A 27,793-nucleotide genomic window follows, 5' to 3' on the forward strand; every position below is an offset into this window, starting at 1 on the left:
ACTTCTTTTCAGGTCTTCCTAAATTATGTGGCGTCAAAGGTGTTGTTATCTCACCCGAGAAAGTGAGATTATTGATCAAGTTGTGACCTGTCTTGAGACCCATCCTCTCTTGACCTGTGGGTATAGGATCAAATTTTGCCCAGCTTATCCCCGGACATCTGTTTTAGGGAGACTTAGGTTCTATGAGGCGTAGCGATGACCCTTGATTGAGAGCAAAGTTGGGGTGAAATGATGAGAATAGCATCGCCTTTTGGATTTCTGAGTGGCCAGATACTGTTGTGGAAATGGTAAGGAGGCTGAAGGCGTTCAGCTGGAATATGGGCTTTGAAAGAGAAGGTAATCGTGTACCTCTGAAAAAAAAAGTATAAATAATCCCAAATCTACAGATATATCCAGAAAGAATCAGATCAGCACAAACCTTCAGTCTTCCTTTTCTAGATAACACCTTTCCTGCAATCCTCGTTCAGAACAAAACCAAACACCGCAAACATGAAATCAACAATTGCTCTCTCGACTCTTCTTGCGGTAGTCACAGCGACTCCCTTCCTCAAAGCTCGAACTCTCGATATCTCAGCGTATAAAGCTGTACCAACCGCTCCTGTTAGAGGAGCCCCTGCCGGCAACACGGCGACAGCGAGTATTACATACAACCCCTCATCTGTAGCAGGCGCCGCTATTGCAGCCGCAACTTCCTCTGTGGCTATTGTGAATCGTAGACACAAGCGTAGCTCCTGCTCGGGTACTTGTGCTGTCTTGGCTGCGGGGAATGGGCCTAGTGTTAACAGCCCGGATACTGCGGTAGCCTTTCAGGCGGATCAGAATTTCGCCGATGCAGCACTAAATGCTGTGACTCCCCCAAACTACGTTCTGGTTGATGGGTTCCAAAATGTTGATGCAGCTGCTCAATCTGCTACGTATCTAACATACATCTCCGACTCTGTCACTTCTTACGATCCTGCAATTTGTGCCAACGCATGCAACAATATCCAGGGCTGCACGTCTTTCAATATCTGTAAGTCCGCCCTTCCAACGTTCTGCACCAACACTAACGAATCTAGTCTTTGAGAGAGATCCAACTGTTGTCCCAGATACAGAAGACTGTCCAAACCCTCCCTCCCAAACCCTTATAAAATGCTCTCTTTTCGGTGGCTTGTTAGACGCTTCATCGGCTACAAACAGTGGTCAATGGCAAGCTGATTTCCAAGTTGTGATTGCTGGTTCGAACGCATACAATTCAGTTGCGCCTCCAGCGATCCCAGGGTATGGAGGAGTACAAAACTTTGGAACTGCTACCGTGAATGCCCCTGCAAATACTACAACATATAGTAAGTGCCAGGCAATTGTTATAGATCTGAGGCCTAACAAGAGTTTACTAATGCGTGTATAGTGGGAGTGGAAGCTTTCCCTCAGACTCAGCCATACGATCCGACTGTCTGCGCTGCTGCTTGCGGTGCAAAGAGCAATCCTAGCTGCGCATTCTTCGTATCTTTCATCTTGTATGAAAATGGACAGAACGGCGTATTGTAAGATTCCACCCTCCTCTTCAATATCTCTTTTGCTTCATTTGTGCATTCTTGCTTTTCCTCTCAACTATAAATGGCTTCCGTATTTGGCAATCACTGACCCGCCGATTTCATAGTACTTGTACATACTTTACCGTCCCTTACGGAGCCGACAGAGCGAACGAGATTGGACAATACGATGCCCAAGGAAATCATTACACGATCGGCCACAGCTTTGGATTCACTGTTGACGGCGCCACAACCGAATGAATCGAATGACTAGTCGTGTTACGGTAGCTGCTGTGTTTCTTTTCGAGGGAGGGGTGAGGGGGACTGATTTTATCGAGAAGGAATCAATTGGGGGAATTAATCGAAAGACCTGGCGTTGAAAGATGTCAATAGCTTGCCTTTTTTTATGAATAGACTTATGAATTTTCTGCGAACAAATCATTAAACCCATTGGTAGATCCTGACTGTGCATCTTACAATCGGGTCACTAGTGATAAATTTCCTCGCGTATCATTGTCCCAAACCATTTTATCGTACCAAGTGATATACACCCTGGCATGGAGGAGGAGATTGAGGTTTCGAAAGATTGAAAACGCAGCCCGAACTTCGCCGCCCGTGGTTTCGAATATTCTGGCATGACTCGATATTTCGGATTACTTATCTCTTAGATTTATTTCATATTTCAGGCAAATGCTAGAAGCAAGAATCGGCCATGGCTGGACGGAAATGCGAACAACTTAGAAGCAAGCAAGAGCAACTGCGTAACAAACAGACAGATCTAGGGGCATTCACGCAACCAGGGCGATCAGCAAGAGTGTACTCAGAATATTGTGCAACTGTACACCAGGAAACAACCTGCTGGATACACACGGCTTCTCATCTGTTGCTATATACACTCACAATTGACAATGATGAGATGTTTCAAAATCATTAATAAGATTCGAAATTATCGGCCCAGGCGTATCGGCTTTTATTTCGCGGTGTATTCCCAAGCGCTGAGACCCGTGCTTGAAAGATGCCGAGACGAGTCACCAATAACTCAATGTGGGGGTACGAATGCTGTCTGACTCGACCGTAAGAGTGACCGTGTGCATCGATAACGAAGCGATAGGTATGTACGATACATAGAGGGGTATGAGTTGTAAAGAGGAACCTTGGTGATTATCTTGCACATCACTTGCAGCTGTGTCGAGGTTGTTAAGGGTGATATCTACGCCTGGCTCAATACACCTGCCAAACCTTCAAAATAACTGAGGAGGAAAGGGCATCTCTTTATACTTGACCATTAATCCTTCTAGTGCCCCCCAGCTCAGCCTCAGCGATAATCATTTAGGGCTGATGATGTCAAAGCACCTTTAAGAACCATGATTCCCTCGCACGATAGCTCGGAAGGATTATTAGAACCCCACGATAATTGGTCGACCATTATAGAAAAGATTTATGGTTAAACTCAACGTTTCCGATTCGGCGACCAATATTGGATTGATGTTGAATTGATATTGAATTAATATTGGATAAATCGATAGATGTGTTTCAAACCCCAACCAAACTAGTAGATAACACGATAAAAACCGTCCGTTGTAATCACGTTACAAGCAAAACCCTCACGTTTCCATAAATATCCTTAAATAAAAAATATTCCGATCCACTTGAAAACTTTGTTTGTGAAGGGATATATGAGGAAGTCGAGGTTCCTGAGCTTTGGTTGGTTACTGGAAGCGCCTATAAATGTTGCACCACCAATCATTGTCGCTGTCACAGTACATGTTGGCGCTAACAAGGTTTCTTCCCCGCGTACAAAACAATCGGATGAATCGAATTCGTCGAATTATAGTGGTAAGGCAAGCCGAAATCTATTTCCAGATAACGAGCACGGTCGCAGAATGTGATTGTCTCTGGGATCTTTATTTTGGGCTGCATACATCGGGGATTTATGGTGTTGTTGAAAATTGATTGTTGATGTATATAGGTGTAGTATCGTGCTCTTCCTTTATGGATTGTAACATTTGTGCTTCTGGTGAATTGTATAAAAATTCGAAATTGTGGTATTGCGGAATCGTTCCTCGTCATGTCAGATAAACCAGTCAGTATGGGTCTACAATTATTTCCACCTCCACCATCAAAAAAGAAAACTTGGAGAAGTAACAGCGATGAGCGCAATGTTTCCACATCCACATCCGTGTCCGATCCCGATCCAGCTCATCGATCGCAATCGCTCGATATGTTCGTTGATGGACGCCAGTCACCATTCGGTAGTCGCCAAACTCCACAAGATAGCAGAGCAGCGCTCATGAACGTGCCCCCTCCAGCCGTGCTTGCATCGGGTCGTCCAAGATCTCACACTTCTTTTTCGGAAGCACCTACACTTGTGAGAAGCAACAGTAATTCATCCAAATCTAGTCAACACCATCATCGAGAAGAGCCAGTAATGCGATCCATTTTTCCAAGATATAATCCCGAAGTCCCATTAGAATACCAGCAGTATTATCCGACACAGCAAAGTCCACGACACATTCCACAAAACGCAATAAGTAGACAGCCATACTCTCCAGGAATCAACGAGGTGAGCCCCGGAATGGGCAGTCCAATGTCGTTAGGCCCTCAATCTCCGGGATTGGTTGGACGAGGACTTCAAGACGAGACATGGCCAGAACCATCGAGCTCCGCCGACTTGAAGGAGTTATGGAAAGTGAGCAATGGATGGAAAGCATCAGCATCTGAGGGTCAAAAGTTCATCATGAAAATGAACAGTGCAGTAGAAGAGCCTATACACACTCTTTCCTCCGCTACCCAGCCATTTTATACACTACGTCTTGATCCCACTTCAACTTCAGCTCAGGTAACAATGACAAGGCAAAATCCAGCCAAGCCACCGAAAAAATCGCAATCCCCAAGAACTGGTGTATTTCCAAAAGGTGATTCTCAGATGGAAGTGTTGATCACAACTCTTGAGGAGTATTCGCGGCGATTGCCACCAAACGATGGTCTCGTAGCTCTCCTTTATCCCCATGCTGCCTCGAGTATGGCAGTCGATCTGGCTGGACGTTCAAACGTTGCAGACAGTGCTTTAGTATTGGCAGCAGCCGAGCGCGAATGCGGGCGATTGTTGTGGGACGATGATACAAAGAAATTCTATCTCAGGCACCCTGCAGTCAATACCCCATTTCTAATAGCGATAAATTCATCGCCGGCATGGTCCAGAGTCGAATACACGCTTGAGCATCCAGAACTACCACATAATCTTGTGCGTTTGGTGAGAGATGGTAGTGGAACAGGATTCTTAGAAATCGATACAGGGGTAGCGGCTAGAATAGACGCGTTCTATATCGTGGATGTAGCAATTGCCGCTATTATGCTGGCTGCAATGGATGAGGAAAAGAGGATGCATATTGAGAGGTTCGAGGCACCTCCGGCCGCACCAGTACAACCTGATACACCAAGATCAAAAAGGAAATCCTTCTTGCGAGGGGATCAAATGGAACTGGACATAGAGAGTCAAAAGAGTCCAAACTTTAAGATGGTCCCGACCAAGGAAAAGGATAAAAACAAAGAAAAGGTGCCAGGGTTCTGTGGATTGCTCTGGATGATGGTGAAGGCCATTGCTTGGATCTTGAAAATGACAGTGAAAGCAACAGCAGCTATTATAATTGGCCTCAGCAAATGTTTGACCAAGAAGAAATGATAGCGTTTGGACAAAAGGGTACACATGGCGTTTTTGACATTTTATCACGACTGGTAATGATTTGGGTTCGGTTATGAACATAATTTCCTTCCTTGGGCTATCCCCGGGGTATCTTATTATTATCGCAGGTCGATGAAGGGGTCGCACCCAGTATGATTCTCTTTGGCCATTATGGTTTCAGCATGCAGCCTTCGACATGACTGAAGGCCAGTTAAACAATTTTATCTCTTCCTTTCTCGTGCCTTGAACTTGACTCCATTCTTGTTAACACCACCGATCGTTAAAGATTTGGCCATTTTCGCTCGTTGTAAATCCAAAGCCACTTCTGCATCGGTCAGGGCTTTAAGCCGTTGGCGTGCAATCGATAATTTGACTTCCAATTTATCCGCCTCCTTTTCCCGAAGTTTACGTAGATTTCTGGTTGCCATGTCCTCCTTTGTATCCTCATCTTTCTTTGCGTCATCGGATCTATCATCCTCAAAATCAAAATCAAAATCCATGTCCATATCCATATCCATGTCTGAATCATCCTCTCCCGCCTTCTCTCTCTGTTCTTCCTCATCTTCCACAAATACAACTTTCTTTCCACGTGCTTTGATACCCACGGCTCTCTTTTCTAATTGTTCGACTTCTTTCGATGCCTTATTTCTCTCCGTCCGTACATAGCCCAGATCTTGTGTCTTGAACAATCGCACAGCATCCTGATTTAAAACTTGATTGCCTCGATCTCCGTTTACGGTTCCCGTATATCTTTTGCCGGTTTTCACAGGGCCCTTCTTGCCCACCATCCCAAAGTAAAACTCATCGGGATTCTTCTCGAGCACTTTTTGCTTAAGTGCCTTAAGCTTTGCTTTCTTCTTGTTGAAATCTTTCGCTCTGGCAGAGTAATCCTACAGAGTTAATTAGTATTTTGCAGTATATCACAGGTCATACACTCGATAAAATTCATACCTTATGCTTTTCGAGAAGTCCCCATTTCTTGCGCTCTTCGGGTTGCGATCTCTCTTTATAGGTGCGCCCATCGCGGACTGATTTACTCGCTTTATCCATCTTCTAAACAATGTGCGAATTCAGTCAAGAATGAATTTTGTGGCTTTAAATTAATCTGTCGTATGAATGGGTGAAAAAGTATGAGCTTTTTGATGTTTTCTTAGATGCGGGATTGTGAAAGTAAGAAAGTTTGAATTCCGATAGACAAAATTTCGACAAGGGTTGACCATTTGCGCTAAGATAAACTAGTTCAACTTGGGAAACTACCTCAGAACATTCGATTTTCTTCAAATTGCGTTGTGAGATATCATTGTCGTACATCTTCGATTCGGATTTCTTTTCAATTGTTTTCATATGGCAGCTACGACTTCACAAAAGGAGGAGGTAGAAAAGGCTCCCAGGCTACCCATGCCATCGCGGAATCCTCTACCATTATCCGCAGCACAAGAAGCCCAAGTCCAAGAAGTTTATCATACTAGAGTACGAAGTTATTGTGCGGCAGAAATTAAGGGTATGCATTCTCATAAATATGTCTAAGAAGTAGTTTGCTGATAATTAGCATTTAGTATTCGCGGAATGTGCCCTTGGAAGAACCTTTACTGCCCCATTCAAATGCAGAGAACAAAATCGAGCGATGAACAATTGCATGATATCGCATGCCACACAATCAGAAAAGGATGCAGCTAGAGAAGAGTGGTTTTCACTAAGATTACAAAGACAGCGGGACCGTGAAGCAAAGGAGGCGAGGAGGAAGGAACAGGAGAAATTTCATAGGGAATGGTGGGGTTTACCAACCGAAGACAGAGAGGGCGAGAAAGGCAAAGAATTAATGAGGAATGCTGAGAGAGTCGGTGGATTTCCAAAGAGGGATGAAGGACAATTGAGCAAAGACCGGCATAGGTGACCGCGTTTTCCACCGGTAATCTGGGTAGCACAGGCGTTGGGGTTCTTTGCAGCATTTTCGACTAGCGTATGGAACGCTTGACTGGGAATTTCATGTACGACTATACTGATATTACATCAAATCGCATTTCTGGAACGGACGAAGAATTTGAACCGGACTTTTTTTGTTTGAACCATCCGATGTCAGTGGCTATAATTGCCACTTCTATTGAACATTTGCAGGCAAGTGCCATTGTCTTTTGACCGATTTTTCTCTGGTTGTCGAAGCTCATCTCAGAAGAACAACGCTCTTGTCGTATTGATGCTCTGATAGCGTACATTATATACTTCATTGATCCATTCCTGTACTTCTAGTGATTTTCACCGTCAGTCAATGCCGAGACGATGCATGCTAGCTACATGAAGTGAAGCAACTCCTAATTTATAGCTACCTGGAAGTTGCTCTCGGTTTGTTCATCGTTGATACGTTCTTTGCTCGGTCTCTCTGACGCCGAACATAATCATGTTCCGACTCACTTTCTTTCAGGCTCCATGGAACCATCTCACCCCAGCAGATCTGCATTCGAAGATGATATTCGACTGAAGTTTCCAGGGTCTGGGGGCTCTACATGTTGCATTTCAATACTGTACCCATCGGTTACTTTTTCGGGGACTTTGCCGTTGCCTAGGGCAACTTGTATTGTCATCATTCAAACCACTTTCCTATACTTGTTATTGTGTCTGCCTAGTCTCCCTCCTTGAAACCAACGAGCCAAGTCTCTTGTTACAAGTTTGAAACGATTTTAACACACCAATCGTTCACTGCGACAAAGAAAAGTTTTCGAAAAACTCACCCTTTAAGATGCTAAGTCATCATGACAATTGAAGGCAGCATCATCCAAAACCCATCTTTTCTATCATAACATGGCGCTATGCTATTCCTGAACAGTCTGGGAATACCTACTAATATTTTCTACTTTAGATCCAACTAGGATCATAACGCTATTATCATCGAGCATCAATAAGATGGGCGATACCACTACGATGTCAATGGTACCCACGATTTCGACAGCGACACCCGCTTCTGATCCCTCCACCACACCCTCCAATATTCCTGACGAACCCCCTCTTCGACTCCCCGAAACAATTGGTGCCGTCATCGAGGTCCGCACTTCTCCAAAAGGTGGCCTGGGTATATTCGCCCTCTGTACCATACCAACCAACGTCCTCCTCCTAAGCGAACAACCTCTTGTTATTCTCACCGACACAGGAACGCGTACTGATCCCCTTGACGATCTCGTATCCGGATTATCTCCTTCTCGCAAATCTGCATTCCTGTCCCTACATGCTTATCAAGCAAATCCTCGAGAATCCAGGAATAGAAGCATTTTATATAGTAATGGATTTGGAGTGGGTAAAGTTGAAAACCTGTCAACGGGCATTTTCGAAACGGCTAGTAGGTTTAATCATGCCTGTACACCGAGTGCAGAATATAGATGGGAGGTGGATGTGGATGGGGTAGGAAGAATGAAATACTTTAGCAGGAGAGTTATTGAGGCGGGAGAGGAAATTACTGTGGATTATGGACATGGTGTTATGGGATTGAAGAGGTTTTACGGGTTTGAGTGTGATTGTGGGAAATGTAGAGGGGTGGAGACACGGGGTGGGGAAGGAATGGCGGAAGGGAAAGATGTGGAAATTTTGGGGGAGGTAGAACCCGAAGGGGTTGTGCAGTCAGGCTGAAGGGTGTAGGATTGAAAGTGGCAAAATCTGGGATGGATTCGGGCACTCGAGACTACTTTTGAGACAAACTCTTTGGGAATCTGAAAGTTTGCTGGAAAGTAAGAAATCCGACCGACACATTACGATATTTCCTTGAAGAATTTGTTTCAAAGACTGCGAGGAAATCAATGCATCAAGAGTTTTAACAAGCCCCTTAAGACATCACGCTTCTTTAGTATACCACACATTGACATAAAATTTACCTGGTGTTGTATTACCATATAATTGCGAAGCCACTTAAATATTCAAGAAGATTTTGAAAGGATTTGGGGATCACAAGCGATTTCCTCATCACATCTTTACTTCGCCTCCCAAGTATACGACTGTAGGATAGTACATGCAATGCATACCATAATGCACAATCACTGTGTCTCGTTTCTGAGCTTTACGATGATATATCCGGGAGATTGACAATACTTGAAAATCGACACATGTTTGAGGTGTCGGAAGAGCTAGGAACAGTTGAAAAAGATTTGAAAACTATAAACATTTGGAAAACTAATTATGTACAACAATTATCCCACAACAATTATCAAACCCTCATATATCATATATCGTACATCGTACCACTTCGTCGCTGAAAGACAAGGTAATACACACATTATACAATATGCAACATGCCACCTCATCCAACCCCCAACATTCCATCTAGGGAATGAAAGCAGCAACATCCTGTGCGATGATATCACCTAGACCAGTCAACACCAATTGGCGTTTTCCATTTTGTCCCTTTCCAAAATCTGACTCGGTACCGGTGGCTGCACCTTTGATGATTCCTGGTAGACCCGTTGGGAGAAAGCTTTTGAAGACTTCGGTGACATCCTAGGAGGGAATTAGTGAGGTATTAACAAGGGGTCAAATAGAATGAAGACTGGAGGAATTAGAAACCTACTTTGTTAAGTCCCGTGACTGTTTGCTCTGGAATTACATCGGCCGCGTCGGATTGGCGACGCACCTGATGGGTGGATGTGTTAGTTGTGGTTTTTATTCCTTGCTATCTATGTGAAGTTGATAGTAGGATCGACATTAACGCCGCCATTATTGGAAAAGATTTGATTTTCATTGCCGAATGTGTTGCCATTTCTAGAGAATGAATTAATGAACAGTCTGAATATAAATGGTTATAGAAGAAGCTTACCCATTATTTGAACCTGATCCATTACCATTACCATTTCCATTCCCCGAATTGGAAGAACCAGCAGTATTAGAAACACCATTACCACCCAAAGTGTCTGTAACTGTGCCAACAGCATTCGCGGCATCTCCAGATTATGATAGAGAATTGGTAATGGGATCGATGGCAGCAACCCACACACCATTGACATATGATGATAGAGTAGGGGTTTTTGATTTCCTTACCTTGTTGAGGATGCTGAATCCTGAGTTTCCTGACCCGATGGCATTCTTGTTTCCGAAAATGTTGCCGTTGCCATCCGAACTTCCGCTGTCATCTCCATTTCCGTTTCCATTGCCCCAGTTCTCGTTTCCGGCGCTGTTGAAGTCAGTGTGAGCACTTTGAGACGGGAGGAAAATTGTGTTCAATAATCGGGACTGGCAGGCTGCTCGAGATACATTCGATATTCAAAGATCACTGAATCTTAGACTGAAGTCTGGGATCCTAAACACTCTAGAGAGAAGGGGTACTCACGAGTTGCCATTGCCATTCCCATTCAAGTTGCTCAAGGCACTGCCCAAGACATTTGAACCAGATCCACGCTTCAAGATGCTTATTCCTGAGTTATCACTCCCAATAGCATTCCCGTTGCCGAATGTATTACCATTCCCATCCCATGATCCTGATCCAACACCATTCTATGTGTCTGATTAGCTCTGTTACTCAGAAAGTGCAAGGAGACATACACCGTTGCCATTGTGAGCATTGTCATTTCCAACAGCATTTCCCCCACCATTTGAATTCAAGTTTCCAAAAGCGCTGCCCAGAATGTTTGAGCCATAGCCGCGCTTCAAGATGTCGATGCCGGAGTTTCCGCTACCAATAGCATTTTCGTTTCCAAAAACGTTCCCGTTTCCATTGTTCGATCCTGATCCATCACCGTTCTACATATCATTAGCTGAAGGCCTCGAGAATTTTTAAGGAATGCGTACATCATTCCCGTTACCCTCATTTCCATTGCCAACAGAATTGCCCACGCCGTTCCAATTCAAGTTGCCAAAGGCTGAGCCAAGACTTGAGAATTTAGGAGATGGTATGGGAGCAGAAAGAACAGAAGTTGTGAGGGCAAAAATCGTCAAAATGTTCTTAGTATGCATAGTGAAAATTGCTATGATAGATGCTTTGTGTTGATTGAAGATCGTGCAATGGACAGTATTTAAGGCAGTATTGAGCAACGTGTAATGAAGTAGGATGTAATGAAGAAATTGATGATACCTAGATGAAGAGCAGATTCATATTTATATGCAAAATTTCAATCTATATCCTGTACACATACTGAAAATGGAGTGAATATCTAAACTACGACTGGCGTTCTAGACTTGCAGATCTTTGAGCGCGTCACGAGGACCAATGTTCGGTGGGAGGAGGCATTCATCCCATCTGAGGATTGCCGAAAGGTGCTTCAGGAAGGGCTCAACCAAGTTATTGACTAGAGACCATATCAATGATGCTCAATGTATGTGGTGGTGATTAGGATCATTAAAGAGGTGTATTGAGGGATGATCGGATTTACAGGTAAAGATCTGAGCTACACCCTGCGGCTTACAGCGTGGCTTCGTATGTTAAAGGCTAAAAAGCTAGCGTCGGAGATATACAAGCATAAAATGTAAATTAGACTTTGATTCTCATTTGATGTACAGGAAAGCCACATTCGTCAGATTAGGAAGTATAAAGTGGGTAGCCTGCTCCGATGAGGAAAACGAACAGACGCTTAAGGTTAGCGAGAACCCCCACAGTCTAAACAATCTAAGATTGTATTGTTTTTAATCCCCGCGGAAGAAATTCCCCTAGACCTTTCATCTTTGGAGTTTGTCAATTTATCCCATCAAACTAAGTATCTCGTCATCAGTGTCAAAGCAGTGATTGGGTTGTACACTATTGGAAGAGCAAAGACGCAGGGTTTCCGGCAGTCTGGACTATAATCCGAGAATCGAAAGCCTTCAATTTCCGAATTCTGATAAACTATTAAATTAAAATAGTTTGAGATACTGGATTCAGGAGCTCGCAGCCAGTCTACTGATCTAAACTATTAGATACTCTGCAACGAGATGATTTGAAATGAATTGTGAAAGAAGAAGAATGAGCCGAGGGAGCTAGGCTTTTCAATAGCCTCGAATGTCTTCTATAAACAGGTGTGATAGGTGTAGCGGAGCATTGTAAGTGCCATCAAAAAGATACTTGTATCTACTGGAACTTGGAACCAAAGATGGAGATGGACGGATGGCAGCGAGCCGAAACATCATTCGATTCCGCAGCGGCAGTTCTTCGTAGTTGAGAGATTTGCCACAATCTGGTATTCTATTACTGCCTTGAAAATTTGGGTTTCCATAAACAGTTCAAACAAACCTAATAGATGTCATTTTGACAGGCATTGCATGTGTTTATGAGTTCTCTTGCGATTGATTGAAATTCACAGTCGCTTGATATCAAGGTAGAGTGATGATTAGGCTAAGCCAGGAGACGTTAGCTTTTGAGGTTATTATATGGGGACACTAGCATGGACCTCGGAAGTATACAATATTTGAACCCTCTCGAGCCTCTCTCCTCTCTCCTCACCTCAATAAATTAAGTTTCAACCACCATCTTACTAAAAGCTACCTACTAGTTATCTACCTAGCTGGGTGATTTACGCCTCTTATCCTGTGATCTTCATTATATGGAGATTTCTACCTTCGTACCCTGCATACATCACCGGAAGTATCTCCATTGAGGTTAAACCCAATAACATTGGTGTGCAGTGTGCCATCCCTTTCCTCGCCGGATGGGCAACAAAAAAACAAAAAGTTCTTTGAAAATCACAATTTCACGGTTTCATACAGTGATAATAAAAAACTGGATGGATCTACTTCCATCTAACCGTCATTTCAGGTTGAATATACTTGACCTGAAACTCGTAGCCATTGGATTCCATTTGGCCTCCGAAATCGATGTTAAACACGTTCGCAAACAAATTCTTGTCAATTTGATTTGGTAGACTGACAAATCGAAACTTCTGATTGTAAGAAACAGTTCAGTCATTTGGAAAGATGCTTCCGCACCAAGAATTGGTTTAGATCATCCGCACTGCACTACTTTACTGTCTTTTCAGCTGCCTTTCGAAACTTACTCAATATTGAAATGTTCGATCCCAGGCGCTTGGCACCATATTTTGGGCGCCACCTAGCAATACGGTTACATGCCTTATCCTAAGTATCCCTTTCCTTGTGGTGATCGTCCAAATAGTCATTCGACGTCAGCGGTACTAATTTGCCAGCCGTGGGTTGTTGTGGCTCTGTAGCGCAGGTCACCAGTCTTATTTTCCAAGAGATCAGCATCAAAATGGAGCTTTAGACTACCTTTACATGTGCCAATCTTTTGTGAACATCGATTCTCAGCAAAGATTGCGATGAATTCAACTTTCGTCCCTGTTCAATCAGGCAAGAAAGAGCAAATCAGCCGATTCAGAAATGACGGCCTGGTTCTCGGAGCTAAAGACTTTTTGTTGTGCCGTTGACTCTTGGAGATATTCCAATATTCCAATATGGATATATAAGTATCATGGTTTCCTTTCCCCTTTTTTAAACAGTCTCATATTCACAATAATTTCCATCTTTCATCAATCCATTCACGTCCTATCCAGTTCATCAAATCAAAAGTCATAGACCAAAACATAAATATACAATCATGAAAGTAACAATAATTGTTGCGCTATTGGCATTAACTGCGAGTGAAGTCGCTGCGTACCCTCGATTGGCTGCAGAACATGCCGAAAGACTCGCAAAATCTCAACTTGGCAAGCGAAGTACAGCTACTCGTGACCAACTTCAAAAGAGAGTCAGTTTTGATGCTGCGTCGCAGTACGTTAGCACGACAGGAGAGCATGCCTTTGTACCACCAAATTTCGGCGCAGGAGATGTTCGAGGACCTTGTCCAGGATTGAATGCCGCCGCAAATCATGGATACATCCCCCACAGCGGAGTCGGCACTATAGGCGACTTTATCGATGGTACCAATAGGGCATATGGCATGTCATTAGACCTTGGAACATTTCTTGCTGTTTTTGGCGCCGTGTTCGATGGCAACTTGCTATGTATGTTTGAATGCTTCCTTTCGTGTAATGATACTGACATCTCATAGCTTGGTCAATTGGTGGACCAACACCTAAAGTTGGCCTTCCCCTGGGCAATCTTTTGGGGCTGACTGGAACTCCTCGAGGCATTTCTGGCTCCCACAACAAGTACGAATCTGATACCTCTCCAACTCGCCCGGATCTGTGGCTAGCTGGACAATCCTATAATCTTGAAATCCCACTGTTCCAGAAGTACTACGATGCTTTGGTCGAGGGTGTTGGTGCCGATGAACAATATCAGAATCTTCTTGACTTCAGAATCGACCGCTTCAATAACTCTATTACAACAAACCCTTACTTCTTCTCTTCGCCCTTTGCAGGTGTGCTTGTTTCTCCTGCCGGCTATAATTTCCCAGTCCGAATGATGTCCAACAAATCTGCAGAATTTCCGGAGGGCTCATTGACTAAGAAAGATTTAATGTCCTTCTTTGCCATCACAGGCGAGTCTGGCAACTTTCAATATAAAGTCGGCAATGAACGTATTCCAGACAATTGGTACAAGAGAGCTATCGGCGATGAGTATACCATCGCTGGTTTCCTTGTTGATGTTGTCGATTATGCTCTGCAATACCCACCTCTTCTTGATATTGGTGGAAATATGGGAACGCCCAATACTTTTGCACCTGTCAATCTTGGATCTTTGACCAAGGGTGTGTTTCAAACTGGATCCTTACTTGAGGGAAACAACTTGGAATGTTTCGTTTTTCAAGTCGCACAAGCAGCAATCCCAGATATTGCTGCCGGTGCCATTGGGAATCTTGCAAATACCATAAAGCCATTTACTGATGTTGTTACTCAACGTCTTGGTGGCTTGGGCTGCCCGCAGTTACAAGGCATTGATCAAAGTCAATTCTCCAAATTCCCAGGATACACCAATTGCAAGAATGGATGTACGAAGTATTAGGCGGATTTGAGAGCAAGGGCTGTATGATAGAAGGGAAACATTCTAATGTTAACGATTTATGATTGCGTCGAAGATTATAGCGAACTCTGGAGCAGGAATTATTGACTTCTTTGTATTATAATTTGTATAAATTAATGTAAATTATTAACTGAAATGTACCTATTTTGGTTTGGGACTTGTTTTTCCCAAGAATATACTATTTCAGTGTCAAATTTGTTCGGGAATATGGTAAAATACTCGTGTAGCAAGCTAATCGTATAAGCTTGGCTAGTGTCCTTTGAAGCACTGGTGAAGCTTCAATGGATGGTGATCTTATTACCTCGTGAAAGAATTCGAAGATCACGGCACGTCTCTTTTATACAAGTCAACGGTTTGGCCTGATCTTCATCGAACTACAAAACCGGCGCTGAAATCAATTCACGTATCAATATCACGCTTAATCTTGCTGATCGCGCCTGCTTGTCAGCCTTGTTGATCTCCATAAAACGAGGCTGAGATCCCCTCATCCTGCACCTCGAACTTCTGTGATTCTTCACTTCTCAACACCAGCATTATGAATTTGTCACTAACGGATCCTTTTGTTCTTGCACAAGATTATCCTGAATCGTCCACTCTCACTCTTCGCAGTGGCCATGCTTCCTGCGTGCGCTTCAATCGTAAAGGCGACTTTCTTGCCGCAGGGCGCACTGATGGCACAGTCGTGATTTTTGATGTTGAGACCAACGGCATAGCACGGAAGCTCAAGGGACATACACGACAAGTGCAATCGCTAAGTTGGTCGCGCGATGGCAGATTTCTACTCACATCGAGTCAGGATTGGACATGTATTATTTGGGATTTGATGGACGGGAGTATTCTGAGGACTGTACGATTTGAGGCACCGGTATACTTGGCAGAATTCCATCCTTGGACACAGTGAGTCTAAAATATTAGTTTTATTTTACCTTTAGGACGGTGGCTGATTCTTTCTGCGTATGCTAGTTTGAAGATATTGGTCTCATTGTTCGAAGATCCGCCCCTACTGGTAGATCTTACGAACCTCCAAGTAGTGAAATACATTTTACCTTCTACTATTAAAAAACGAACAGTATACGGAGAAGACGAATCAAAACCGATCGCACCACAAACCACAACAGTCGCAATCTTCACCGCCTCGGGAGACCACATACTTTCGGGCACTAATAAAGGGTGGCTGAATATAATAGAAGTGGCTACGAGGACGGTTATTTACTCTACAAAACTGTGCACCGGCGTGTTACTTTATATGAGGCTTACAACTTCTGGACGAGACGTGGTAGTCAATGCTCAGGACAGAATTATTAGGACGATCCAGATACCGAATTTATCAGCTGAGGATCTGGACCCTGATACGATAGATATTGAAGTCGAGCACAAATTTCAAGATGTGGTCAACAGGCTGAGTTGGAACCATGTAGCGTTCAGTGCAACGGGAGAATATGTAACGGCTTCAACATTTAACAATCACGATATTTACATATGGGAAAGAAATCACGGAAGTCTGGTAAAGATTTTGGAAGGACCTAAGGAAGAGCATGGAGTGGTTGAATGGCATCCTCACAAGCCGATGATTGCGGCATGTGGCTTGGAGTCAGGAAGAATACATATCTGGTCCATAGTTCCGCAGCAAAGATGGTCGGCTCTAGCACCAGACTTTGCTGAAGTCGAGGAAAATGTTGAGTATATTGAGAGAGAGGATGAATTTGATATTCATCCCCAGGAGGAGATTCACAAAAGGAGATTGGATGCCGAGGACGACGATATAGATGTTCTAACGGTTGAACCAATCAAGGGTGATGTAATTGACGAAGACAACGCATTTAGGATGCCTGTACAACTCGATGGTGATGATACCGAGAGCGAAGAAGAGTTTGTAGCTGTAGGCAGGGGTGAAATGAGAAGGAAAAGTCCATCGGATGGACGCAACTACCAGCTTGATTCGGAAGCAATTGGCAGTGCAGATGAACAGCCTCGAAGAAAGAAAGGTAGAAGACGTTGAATCATGCATTCTTCTAAATTTTTCGATCAATGGCGTTTTCTAGGCAAGCATGTGGTCTGGAGTTTAAGGTGGGAAAGATATGTTTTCGGTGGGTACTTGACTGACTTGCATATCATATGCAGCCGTCAACCAATTAATAGCTTACACATTAAGAATAAAATAATCTAGCAACAAACTCACCAGCACTTCCCTTCGTTATCTTATCTCACAATTTTTGCATAAAGTATTTATACAAGACATGAATCTCCCGTTTCTAGTTCTTCGAAACAGTACGAAACTCTTTGGCTGTATAAAAAACGCCTCGAATCCTGCAAATCGCTTACACATAACCTTTTCATTCCTGATCCTCCAACCACACCGGTCTTGCTCACCCGTCTTACATTCCTATCACATCTTTACCTAAAAGGTGGCTGCATCTAGGGACTTACCCCTCACTCTGAATTCACTTACATAAAGAACGTGATAAAGAACCCCCTTCTCACCATGTTGTCAAGACCCGCTCCTCCTCTTCTCACAATAAAAACAACGTCTCTTGTACCTCCCACAAATCTCATAGCCGTTTCTACAGGTACTGGCACACAATCATCAAGCTCAGAATCCGCAACGACGTTATCGGCTATTTCAGCAGTTGCCAAATCGGCACTCCCGATTTCGAGAGCGGGATTGTCGAGGAAGATGTCGGGATTGGCAACTATGGGGAAGGGAGAGGCGAAGGAATTTGATTATATTGTTATTGGGGGTGGAAGTGGTGGAAGTGGGACGGCGAGGAGAGCGGCGGGTCCCAAGGAAAAAGGGGGGTGGGGGAAGAAGGTTCTGCTGGTGGAGGAGGGGAAAAGTGGTGGGACTTGCGTCAATGTTGGGTGAGTTTTTTTAGGGCTCTTTTCTTGTGTTTGAGCAAGTTGAGACGCAATTATAAAGGATCTTGTTTTGAGATGGTTGGAGCAAGTTGAGCCAAGTAACTCGAGATTATGCACCTTATCTCAAGTGGAACGAGGATCACATCGATAGCATTTTTTCACGTCTAGTAGAGGTTATTTGGTTTCATTAGTATCTGAGTATTACTTTTTTCTAGTCAGTTTGAAGAGGAACCGTTGTTTCATAAGTCTTTCAGCGTACATTCTGTTCATGTACTTAGAACCACAACTCATATCCTGGCGAGTACTGATAACAACACAGCTGCATCCCCAAAAAGCATACTTGGAATTTCTCTTCCATGGCTGAAGCCCTCCGTGCTAGTCAACACTATGGCTATGAAACTCCCTCAAATATTCCCTTCAACTACGCCGCTTTTAAAGCCAAACGCGATGCCAAAATTGCTACTTTGAACCGTGGTTACGAAACTAATTGGGAACGCGAGGGAATAACTCTCGTTCGTGGAACCGCCAAGTTCGTCGCTTCGAAAACCATTAGTGTGGAATTGGAAGATGGAAGTGGTGTTGAGACATTCAAATCCGAACATATCTGTGTAGCTACTGGCGGCAAACCAATTGTGCCGAAAATTCCCGGTGCCCATTTTGGCATCACTAGTGATGGATTCTTCGGACTTGAAGAATTGCCCAAGAAAATTGCGGTGGTGGGAGCAGGATACATAGCAGTTGAGATGGCGGGAATGTTGAATGCTATTGGAGGCATTGAAGTCCATATGTTTATACGCGGAGAGAAGATTTTACGCAAATTCGATCCGATGGTCTCGGAGACGATGACGAGGACGTATGAGGAAGCAGGGGTTATTATCCATAGGGGGTATAAGGGGTTTGCGAGAGTGGAGATGTGGAGTGGGAAGAAGAAGAGCGAGGAGAAGGTGTTGAATTTGAGGTGGGATGGTGATGATGGGAATGGATTGGTAGTTAATGAGGTGCTTTGGGCGGTGGGGAGAAGTCCCGAGACGGAGGGATTAGATTTAGGGGCTGTGGGGATACTGACTGATGAGAAGGGGCATATTCGGGTAGATGGATTTCAGAACACAAATGTGGAGGGAGTTTACGGTTTGGGAGATGTGACGGGTCAGATGGAACTTACACCTGGTAAGTATTTTTTGTTTTTCCATGCTCGGATGCAATGACATGGAAGAGTATCTAACATGTAAAAAGTTGCCATAGCAGCTGGTCGCCAGCTTTCCAACCGACTTTTCGGTCCCTCCCAATTTTCCCAATCCGCACTCTCCTACTCGCTCATCCCAACCGTCGTCTTTGCGCACCCTGAAGTCGGTACCATCGGTCTTACAGAACCTGAAGCCCTCCAAAAATACGGGGCTGGCAATCTCAAAATTTATCACACAAAGTTCGCAGCTATGTTTTATGATTTCTTTCCGCCAGAAGAAAAGAAAGGTATACCAACTGAGTTTAAAATTATCTGTGAGGGCGAGGAAGAGAAGATTGTGGGATTGCATTTGATAGGACTTGGGGTCGGAGAGATGCTACAGGGATTTGCGGTGGCAGTTAAGATGGGGGCTAGGAAGAGAGATTTTGATGCTTGTGTGGCCATTCATCCAACAAGTGCGGAGGAGATTGTTACAATGAAGTAGAGATTAGTGGAGGAAAATGGGTGTGGTATGGTGACATGGAATTATGGGTATAATAGATTCATGGCTGGGTGGATGGGTTGGTGAATGGATGGATTGGAAAAGGTATTAGGTGGCAAATTGAACAAAACAAATGGGATGGGCACATTGTGAACGAAACTGGTGCAACGAATATCTGGTCATAGGAAATTGTTTGTCATGATAATGAATTATAGACTGTTTTCTTTTAAGCTTTAGCCTGCCATACAAAAGTGACGAGCGAGAACATGTCTATCTAAACATAACAACTATCTAGACTGTACCTGAAGATGAGAATGTCTGGTCAGTCACCAGAAAATCTATTTGGAGGGTGATATAATTGTATTTTACCTTACAGTAGTGAATGCCCTGGTGAATGTACATGTTTGATAGAATCCAGCTCAGAAATTGTGTCATGTATATCACATCAAATCTGAACAAGTTTTGTGTCAAACAGATGCAATCTAACATCAAACAACATCAAAATAGTTGCTTTGTTACCTCTGAAGTATCTATCATAGCTTGTAAAGCAATCAATGGCATTTTGCATCATGCAGGCACGTTGAAAGGATCTTCTACTTGAAAGCTCAACCTTTTCAAAGCTTTTGCTGACTACCTGGGCAACTATTGCTAAAGAACTATTGAGTGCAGTACTGTTTGAATGGTAATAGTCTAAGACTTAACTATAAACCTAAGATCTGGGGTATAGGTAGATGAAGATAGAAGGATAAACAGAACCAAAGGGGTAACTCGAGTAAAAGGAGAGACGAGATCCGAAGCAAAGGTCTAAGTATGATCAGTGATTAGACTGTGAAAGTGAAAGCAAATCTAAGGATATATTACTTGGAACAGATAGTAATAAAATCACAAATAACTTAACAAGCCTAGCCGGAGTGTCGAAGAATCCATCAAAGGGAAAAAAATACTTATTCGTCCTTTTGAGCCTTCTTAGGTATAGATGTGCCGTTTTGAGTATGAGTTTCAAGCTGTATCTAGACAGATATTGTACTAGCTCGTAGTTAAAGTTAAAGCTGGGATGAGCTTCTTAGAATTAATTCGTTGATAGTAGATACTACATCAAAGAACAATATTTACATTTCTTTGAACTTTCTCAGAATGTTTGATTTCCTCTCCTTTTTGATTCCTTTCAACCTTCACAGGCCGAATGAGTCTTTTCGGGGTGAATGTTTGAAACAAAATCATCAGCCACATCTCGGATATGATTGGTTCACAAGAATACATTTATCAACTAACTGTATTAAGTTAATCAGCTATCCGGGAGCCTCATCAATCAGCTTTCTTTCGCGACAGATCAAAGGAACCTCCTCCTCACGAACCCCATCCACCACCATCAACAACAATACGACAATTTGTGGAATCGCACCAAAAGACGTGGATTCCTCATTGCTGGTCTTTCTAAAGAGGAAGAAACTGTATACACTCTTTTATTGACAGCATCACCAGTTCGATCGAGTCGTTCGGTCGGAGAAATCGAAAATTGTCCTTCAGGCCGAAGGCCTGGCCTCTCCCCCGGATCGCAATATCAACATCCTATCCATCTTGCACATAGACTTGCTTGTTTTTCAATACAGCTCCTTCTGCGAATTACTAAGACCATATTTTCGAGATAAAATCGCGTCGCAACGTTTGGTGCAGTGGTTGATCTCTATTTATACCGCTCGTTGCCACACGTACTTTTTGACCTTCAACCTTTACAACAATTTCTTAATAAATATCAACAACCGCCAATATGGCGAATCTTAATTTTGCGCATTCAGATGCGCCTTTGCGAATTATCGAGGAGATACAATTTGGTCTCTTCTCTCCTGAAGAGATCAAAAATATGAGTGTCTGTCATATTTTGTATCCTGAGACCATGGATGAAAGTAAGATGAAGCCGAGAGAACAAGGTCTCAATGATCCCCGACTCGGATCCATCGATAGACAATTTAAGTGTGCTACTTGTGATCAAAATATGTCGGAATGTCCTGGTCATTTTGGTCACATCGAACTGGCCAAACCTGTTTACCATCCTGGTTTCTTGAAGAAGACAAAGAAGCTTTTGGAAATGGTCTGCCACAACTGTGGTAAAGTTAAACTAGACAGGGTTAGTTTGCTACCTACTTGAGGTGGTTTGTTTCATGTGCCTTGATGCTAACATCAAAATATCAGAGCAATCCAGCTTACAAGGCAGCTGTCACCATTCGTGATCCCAAGCGCAGGTTCGAGGCCATATGGAAGCTCTGCAAGGTCAAGATGGTCTGTGATAGTGACGTACAGATGAACGAGGAAGAGTTCAACGGAGATCCAAAAGAAGCTGCAAAGAAATCGCATGGAGGATGTGGTAACATTCAGCCCGAAGTTCGTCAAACTGCTTTGGCTCTGTGGGGTACATGGAAGGCACCTAAGGATGAAGATGGAGAGGCAGTACAACCTGACAAGAGACAAATCACTCCGGAAATGGCTCTCAACGTCTTTCGCAGCATGACCACTGCTGAAATTCAGGATGTCGGATTGAATGCAGATTATGCTCGTCCTGAATGGATGATCATCACTGTTCTTCCAGTACCACCACCTCCCGTTCGACCAAGTATTTCCATGGATGGTACAGGTCAAGGTATGAGAGGAGAGGACGATTTGACCTATAAGTTGGGTGATATCATCCGTGCCAATGGCAATGTCCGTCAAGCACAACAGGAAGGCTCGCCTCAGCACATTCTACAGGATTTTGAAACTTTGTTACAATATCACGTCGCAACTTACATGGACAACGATATTGCTGGTCAACCACCCGCTCTGCAGAAGTCAGGTAGACCTGTCAAGTCCATTCGTGCTCGTCTCAAGGGTAAGGAAGGTCGTCTCCGTGGAAATTTGATGGGAAAGCGTGTCGACTTTTCTGCTCGTACTGTCATCACTGGTGATCCCAATCTTTCTCTTGATGAGGTTGGTGTTCCTCGCAGTATCGCAAGAATTCTTACATATCCGGAGACCGTTACACCATTGAACATCGACAAATTACATCAGCTTGTCAAGAATGGTCCAGATGAGCACCCTGGTGCCAAATATGTCATCAGATCTGATGGTACGCGTATTGATCTTCGCCATCACAAGCGCGCAGGTGCAATTTCACTTGAATATGGTTGGAAAGTTGAGAGACATATTGTTGATGGTGACTTCATCATCTTCAATCGTCAACCATCCTTGCACAAGGAGTCTATGATGGGTCACAGAGTTCGAGTTATGCCTTACTCCACTTTCCGTCTCAACTTGTCTGTTACTTCACCATATAACGCAGATTTCGATGGAGATGAAATGAACTTGCATGTTCCGCAAACTTACGAGACTCGTGCTGAGGTTATGAATCTGTGTATGGTCCCACTTAACATTGTTTCGCCTCAAAGAAACGGTCCTCTCATGGGTATCGTTCAAGATACACTTGCTGGTGTTTACAAGATCTGCAGAAGAGATGTTTTCATCACAAAAGAACATTTGATGAACATTTTGTTATGGGTTCCAGATTGGGACGGTGTCATTCCTCAGCCAGCTATTCTCAAGCCACGTCCTAGATGGACTGGAAAGCAAATTGTCAGTTTGATCATTCCTAAGATCGTGAACTCCTACAATGCCAGCAAGGATAAAGAGCATCTGCATGCGCCATTGAACGATGACGGTTGTTTGATCCAAGAGGGACAGCTTATGTATGGTCTGATGGCCAAGAAGAACGTCGGAGCCTCTGGAAACGGTATCGTTCACATCGTTTTCAACGAGCAGGGTCCAGATGCTGCAATGGCTTTCTTCAACGGTTGTCAACGAGTCATCAATTATTGGCTTCTTCACAATGGTTTCAGTATCGGTATTGGTGATACGATTCCCAACAAGGAGACAATCGAACAAATCGAGAAGGCTATTGCCAAACAAAAAGCCGAAGTCACAGAGCTTGTCGAGAAGGCTACTAGTAACGAACTTGAATCCCTTCCAGGTATGAACGTTCGTGAAACCTTTGAATCTCAAGTTTCCAAAGCTTTGAACGAGGCTCGTAACACAGCTGGTACAAAGACTGAGGATGGTTTGTTGGATATCAACAATGCTGTACAAATGGCCCGCTCTGGTTCTAAAGGTTCCACTATCAATATTTCTCAGATGTCTGCCCTTGTAGGACAACAATCTGTTGAAGGTAAACGTATTCCTTTTGGTTTCAAGTATCGTACTCTTCCACATTTCACCAAGGACGATTATTCTCCCGAATCGAGAGGTTTTGTCGAGAATTCATATTTGAGAGGTCTCACCCCAACGGAGTTCTTCTTCCACGCAATGGCTGGTCGTGAAGGTTTGATTGATACCGCAGTCAAGACTGCAGAAACTGGATACATTCAACGTCGTCTCGTCAAAGCTCTTGAGGATGTCATGGCTAAATATGACGGTACCGTCCGTAACTCGCTCGGTGATATTGTTCAATTCGTCTATGGTGAGGATGGTCTCGACGGTGTAATTTTCGAGAATCAAAAGATGGATCATATCAACATCAGCAATAAGGCATTTAACGATCTCTTCAAACTTGAAGTTATGTCTGAGCGTATCTCAACCGATGTCTTAGAGCATGCAAACGAGCTCTACGGAGATCTCGAGACCCAGCAACTCCTTGACACAGAGTTTGCTGCTCTCGAAGAGGACAGAAGACTCCTCCGAGACTTCGTACATTCCCGAACCAAGGAGAAGGATGATGACCACTTCCAACTTCCATTGAACATCATTCGAATTATTGACAGCGCAAAGAGATTATTCAAGACAGATGACGGAAAGCGCAGTGACTTGCACCCTAGAGATGTCATTCCAAGAGTTCAACAGTTACTTGATCGCATGATAATCGTCCGTGGTACTGACGAACTTTCCGTTGAAGCTCAATATAATGCCACAATCTTCATCAAGGCTCAGTTCAGATCTCGTCTTGCTTATAAACGCATTGCACTTGGTATGCATCTCAACAAGCTTGCGTTTGAACACATTCTTGGTGAGCTTGAGAGTCGTTTCACCAGAGCTTTGGTTAATCCTGGTGAGATGGTTGGTGTGCTTGCTGCACAGTCTATTGGTGAACCAGCCACACAAATGACCTTGAATACCTTCCATTTCACTGGTATTTCATCTAAGAACGTTACTCTTGGTGTTCCACGTCTCAAGGAAATTTTGAACATCGCTCCAAACATTAAGACACCGTCCATGATTGTTTATCAAGACGGTGCTAATGCCAATCAAGAAACTGCCAAGTTATTGCGTAGTGCTGTTGAGCATACTACCTTACGCTCCGTTACTTATGCTACCGAGATCTACCACGATCCTGACATTCAATCTACTACAATCGAGGACGATGTTGACATGGTTGAATCTTACTTCATCATTCCTGAAGAGCATCACGATTCTCCAGATAACCAGTCAAGATGGCTTCTTCGTCTCATTCTTGATCGTCAAAAGATGTTGGATAAGGGATTGAAGGTCGATGATGTTGCTATCAAGATCAAGGAAAATTATCCCAAGGATTTGGCTGTCATCTTCAGTGATAACAATGCTGAACAACAAGTCATTCGTATCAGAATGATAAAACAAAGTGATTCGAAGTACGATGACGACGACATCGAAGAAGACATCATGCTCAAGCGTCTTGAGGCTCATATTCTTGATACTTTGACTCTTCGTGGTGTTCTAGGTATTGACAGAGCTTTCTTGAACAAAGATGTCAAGCTTTTCGAGAAGCCTGATGGCAGATTGGTTGCAAGCAGAGAGGACAAGGACTGTGAAGAATGGTATCTTGATACTAGTGGAACCTCGTTGAAAGACGTCTTGACTGTACCAGGAGTTGATCCTCGACGAACCTATTCCAATCATTTCATCCAGGTTTTCGAAGTCTTCGGTATCGAAGCCGCTAGATCCGCTTTGATGCGTGAATTGACCATGGTGTTGGCTTTCGATGGTTCTTATGTCAACCATCGCCATCTTGCCCTTCTTACTGACATTATGACTTCGCGTGGTCACTTGATGGCTATCACTCGTCACGGCATCAATCGCGCAGACACAGGAGCTTTGATGAGATGTTCTTTCGAAGAGACTGTTGAGATCTTGCTCGAAGCTGCCGCAGTAGGTGAATTGGACGACTGCCGTGGTATTTCTGAAAACGTTATGCTTGGTCAGCTTGCTCCTATGGGAACTGGAGAGATGGATGTTTTGCTCGATCCAAAGATGCTTGAAACTGTTATCTCTGACAACAGCCGAATGAGTCTTATGGCAGGAATTCCTGTTAAGGGCAGTGAAGGTGGTGCTGCAACTCCTTACGACGGCCAATCTCCACTCAATGAGGGTGGCTATCTCGGTACACCCGATTATGGTGCTCAATTCTCGCCTATCCAAAGTGCTGGATCTGATACACCAAGCGGCTTTGCTACCGAGTATACTGTCTTTGGTGCTGGCGGCATGAGTCCTTACGGAGCTGGTGTTAGAAGCCCAGGCGGTGGTTATTCCCCAAGAAGTCCTTTCAACTCATCTCCATCCTCGCCAAACTTTTCTCCTTCCAGTCCCGGCTACAGTCCAACTTCGCCAGCCATGGGAGGTGGTGCAAGTCCTGGATATGCTCCTTCGCCTCACTTCTCACCCGTTAGCCCTGCGTTTACACCCACATCTCCTGCCTACAGCCCTACTAGTCCAAGTTTCGTGTCTCCGACTTCGCCTTCGTATAGTCCCACGTCACCAAACTACTCGCCAACCTCTCCTAATATACATGGATCGCCAACTAGTCCTTCATACAGTCCAACCTCCCCCTCTTATTCACCAACCTCTCCAAATTACAGTCCCACCAGTCCAAACTATGCTGGAAATAAAGTGTCTCCAGGTTCAGGTCTTTCGCCAACCAGTCCTGTATACTCACCAACCTCTCCAAATTGGAGTCCGTCTTCACCCCAACACCAAGGCAACAGCACTTCTCCAAAATATTCTCCAACCAGTCCTTCTTACTCTCCTACCTCTCCCAACTTTTCTCCGTCGTAAGTCAAACCAATATCATTAGAATCAATCTTCAAGTGCTAATATAATATAGATCTCCTCGCGGTGGAAACAACTGATTTTTCTTTCCCTTCTTTAATGTATCAACATTGCCTAAAAAAAGAATATGCATATGGTTTTCGGGAGTTCTGGGTCTATCTGCTCATAATTTTCAAGCTGAAGATTTGTTCATTAGCATTTGGGGTCTTTTCACATTCCTGCCATGGCGTTCATGGGAAGTCTTTCTTTTAAAGCCTAGTACCTGAATTTTGCTTTAGATTCTTTTTGCAGCCACCCAAAATTGTATTATGGCTAAAACTTTCAGGATGGGGTGGTGAATGCACGCACGGATATTTGAACATGAAATGAGATTTTTGAGCACGGGAAGGGCTTCGAAGGAAAAGAAGATGAGAATGGGTGAATGAAGGATGAAGAATGAAGAATGGATGAGATAAGATGATCTTAGATGTCTTGCACGCATTTATGAACAAATCAATTGATATTGTAAACTTCATGTTTTTATGTGTATGATTCCTGGGCGTGATATCTATGTTTTATGATTGAGTGGGTTGTGATGACGTATTGTGTATACTATATGTTCAAATTTATAATAAGTGTTTGTTGATAGAAGTTGAATGATAAAAAAGAGAGATTGATGATTCATATATTCGATTCTATTAGTGCTTGCATCAAGTCATATTGACTTGTATTCATCATGTAGAATACGCGTGTAACTCTCCTGGGTTTGATAAAATGATAACGATAACAAAGAAATATTCTCACTGAGATATTCTGGTGGAGGCTAATTGAGATGCAATGTTTGGGAGTTGTGACTCAGAACAGGCATTTTACTTGAGTCATTGTGAAGTTTGATATGGCTGTGGGTAGGAGGGTGGTGAGTTGTAAAGGGGTGAAAGGTAGAGAATGGAGAATGGAGAAGGGAGGATGGAGGGGAGCATGGAGGTGTGGGATACTTAGAAAGTGTTGTGTATGGGGAAATTCTTTAGGGGATATATATACCTTGGATGTATATGCATAACCTACTGGGAACATCTGTTGCTCAGGAGACATCAATCTCCGACGAATCCTAATACAATTGTATTCTGCGGAGCCTTGGATTTGCAGAATCCTTGCTTGTTACTCTGATTATGGGCTGGGAAGCGTCCTATTCTAGTTGAAGA

The 27,793-nt window shown here is 43.6% G+C and overlaps 10 protein-coding genes across 10 annotated transcripts; 8 read left to right on the forward strand and 2 right to left on the reverse strand.

Annotated features, from left to right (window-relative positions):
• Window positions 1–489: 489 nt before the first annotated feature.
• EAE98_000840 (uncharacterized protein) lies at window positions 490–1,772 on the forward strand (the record flags this gene model as incomplete). Its single annotated transcript, XM_038948458.1, has 4 exons — window positions 490–1,012; window positions 1,059–1,325; window positions 1,388–1,523; window positions 1,640–1,772. The coding sequence occupies 4 exons, from the start codon at window positions 490–492 to the stop codon at window positions 1,770–1,772; spliced, it is 1,059 nt and encodes a 352-aa protein (XP_038814724.1).
• Window positions 1,773–3,579: 1,807 nt separating this feature from the next.
• EAE98_000841 (uncharacterized protein) lies at window positions 3,580–5,193 on the forward strand (the record flags this gene model as incomplete). The annotated part of the gene is made up of 1 exon (XM_038948459.1): window positions 3,580–5,193. One exon carries the CDS (start codon window positions 3,580–3,582, stop codon window positions 5,191–5,193), a length of 1,614 nt encoding a protein of 537 aa, XP_038814725.1.
• A 221-nt stretch (window positions 5,194–5,414) lies between these two features.
• Window positions 5,415–6,243, reverse strand: EAE98_000842 (uncharacterized protein; the record flags this gene model as incomplete). The annotated part of the gene is made up of 2 exons (XM_038948460.1): window positions 5,415–6,083; window positions 6,145–6,243. 2 exons carry the CDS (start codon window positions 6,241–6,243, stop codon window positions 5,415–5,417), a joined length of 768 nt encoding a protein of 255 aa, XP_038814726.1.
• A 294-nt stretch (window positions 6,244–6,537) lies between these two features.
• On the forward strand, window positions 6,538–7,087 carry EAE98_000843 (uncharacterized protein; the record flags this gene model as incomplete). The annotated part of the gene is made up of 2 exons (XM_038948461.1): window positions 6,538–6,694; window positions 6,750–7,087. The coding sequence occupies 2 exons, from the start codon at window positions 6,538–6,540 to the stop codon at window positions 7,085–7,087; spliced, it is 495 nt and encodes a 164-aa protein (XP_038814727.1).
• Window positions 7,088–8,091: 1,004 nt separating this feature from the next.
• On the forward strand, window positions 8,092–8,808 carry EAE98_000844 (uncharacterized protein; the record flags this gene model as incomplete). Its single annotated transcript, XM_038948462.1, has 1 exon — window positions 8,092–8,808. One exon carries the CDS (start codon window positions 8,092–8,094, stop codon window positions 8,806–8,808), a length of 717 nt encoding a protein of 238 aa, XP_038814728.1.
• A 687-nt stretch (window positions 8,809–9,495) lies between these two features.
• Window positions 9,496–11,118, reverse strand: EAE98_000845 (uncharacterized protein; the record flags this gene model as incomplete). Its single annotated transcript, XM_038948463.1, has 6 exons — window positions 9,496–9,669; window positions 9,740–9,802; window positions 10,207–10,339; window positions 10,496–10,659; window positions 10,708–10,905; window positions 10,954–11,118. The coding sequence occupies 6 exons, from the start codon at window positions 11,116–11,118 to the stop codon at window positions 9,496–9,498; spliced, it is 897 nt and encodes a 298-aa protein (XP_038814729.1).
• Window positions 11,119–13,684: 2,566 nt separating this feature from the next.
• Window positions 13,685–15,033, forward strand: EAE98_000846 (uncharacterized protein; the record flags this gene model as incomplete). Its single annotated transcript, XM_038948464.1, has 2 exons — window positions 13,685–14,090; window positions 14,138–15,033. The coding sequence occupies 2 exons, from the start codon at window positions 13,685–13,687 to the stop codon at window positions 15,031–15,033; spliced, it is 1,302 nt and encodes a 433-aa protein (XP_038814730.1).
• A 553-nt stretch (window positions 15,034–15,586) lies between these two features.
• EAE98_000847 (uncharacterized protein) lies at window positions 15,587–17,050 on the forward strand (the record flags this gene model as incomplete). The annotated part of the gene is made up of 2 exons (XM_038948465.1): window positions 15,587–15,948; window positions 16,015–17,050. 2 exons carry the CDS (start codon window positions 15,587–15,589, stop codon window positions 17,048–17,050), a joined length of 1,398 nt encoding a protein of 465 aa, XP_038814731.1.
• A 483-nt stretch (window positions 17,051–17,533) lies between these two features.
• Window positions 17,534–19,574, forward strand: EAE98_000848 (uncharacterized protein; the record flags this gene model as incomplete). Its single annotated transcript, XM_038948466.1, has 3 exons — window positions 17,534–17,910; window positions 18,227–19,074; window positions 19,141–19,574. The coding sequence occupies 3 exons, from the start codon at window positions 17,534–17,536 to the stop codon at window positions 19,572–19,574; spliced, it is 1,659 nt and encodes a 552-aa protein (XP_038814732.1).
• A 1,367-nt stretch (window positions 19,575–20,941) lies between these two features.
• On the forward strand, window positions 20,942–27,233 carry EAE98_000849 (DNA-directed RNA polymerase II subunit RPB1). The gene is made up of 3 exons (XM_038948467.1): window positions 20,942–21,696; window positions 21,762–26,614; window positions 26,668–27,233. The coding sequence occupies exons 1-3, from the start codon at window positions 21,340–21,342 to the stop codon at window positions 26,690–26,692; spliced, it is 5,235 nt and encodes a 1,744-aa protein (XP_038814733.1). The 5' UTR covers window positions 20,942–21,339; the 3' UTR covers window positions 26,693–27,233.
• Window positions 27,234–27,793: the final 560 nt, after the last annotated feature.

Source organism: Botrytis deweyae (genome assembly GCF_014898535.1).
Source record: "Botrytis deweyae strain B1 chromosome Unknown BDEW_002, whole genome shotgun sequence".
In the NCBI taxonomy this organism is placed as follows: Eukaryota; Fungi; Ascomycota; class Leotiomycetes; order Helotiales; family Sclerotiniaceae; genus Botrytis; species Botrytis deweyae.

What these genes read in the sequence shown, in the direction of transcription:
- EAE98_000849 (XM_038948467.1), top strand. Translation starts at nt 21,340, where the DNA reads ATGGCGAATCTTAATTTTGCGCATTCAGATGCGCCTTTGCGAATTATC. An exon ending in GTAAAGTTAAACTAGACAGG is followed by an intron (nt 21,697 to 21,761) that starts GTTAGTTTGCTA and finishes TCAAAATATCAG; the next exon opens with AGCAATCCAGCTTACAAGGC. An exon ending in TCTCCCAACTTTTCTCCGTC is followed by an intron (nt 26,615 to 26,667) that starts GTAAGTCAAACC and finishes AATATAATATAG; the next exon opens with ATCTCCTCGCGGTGGAAACA.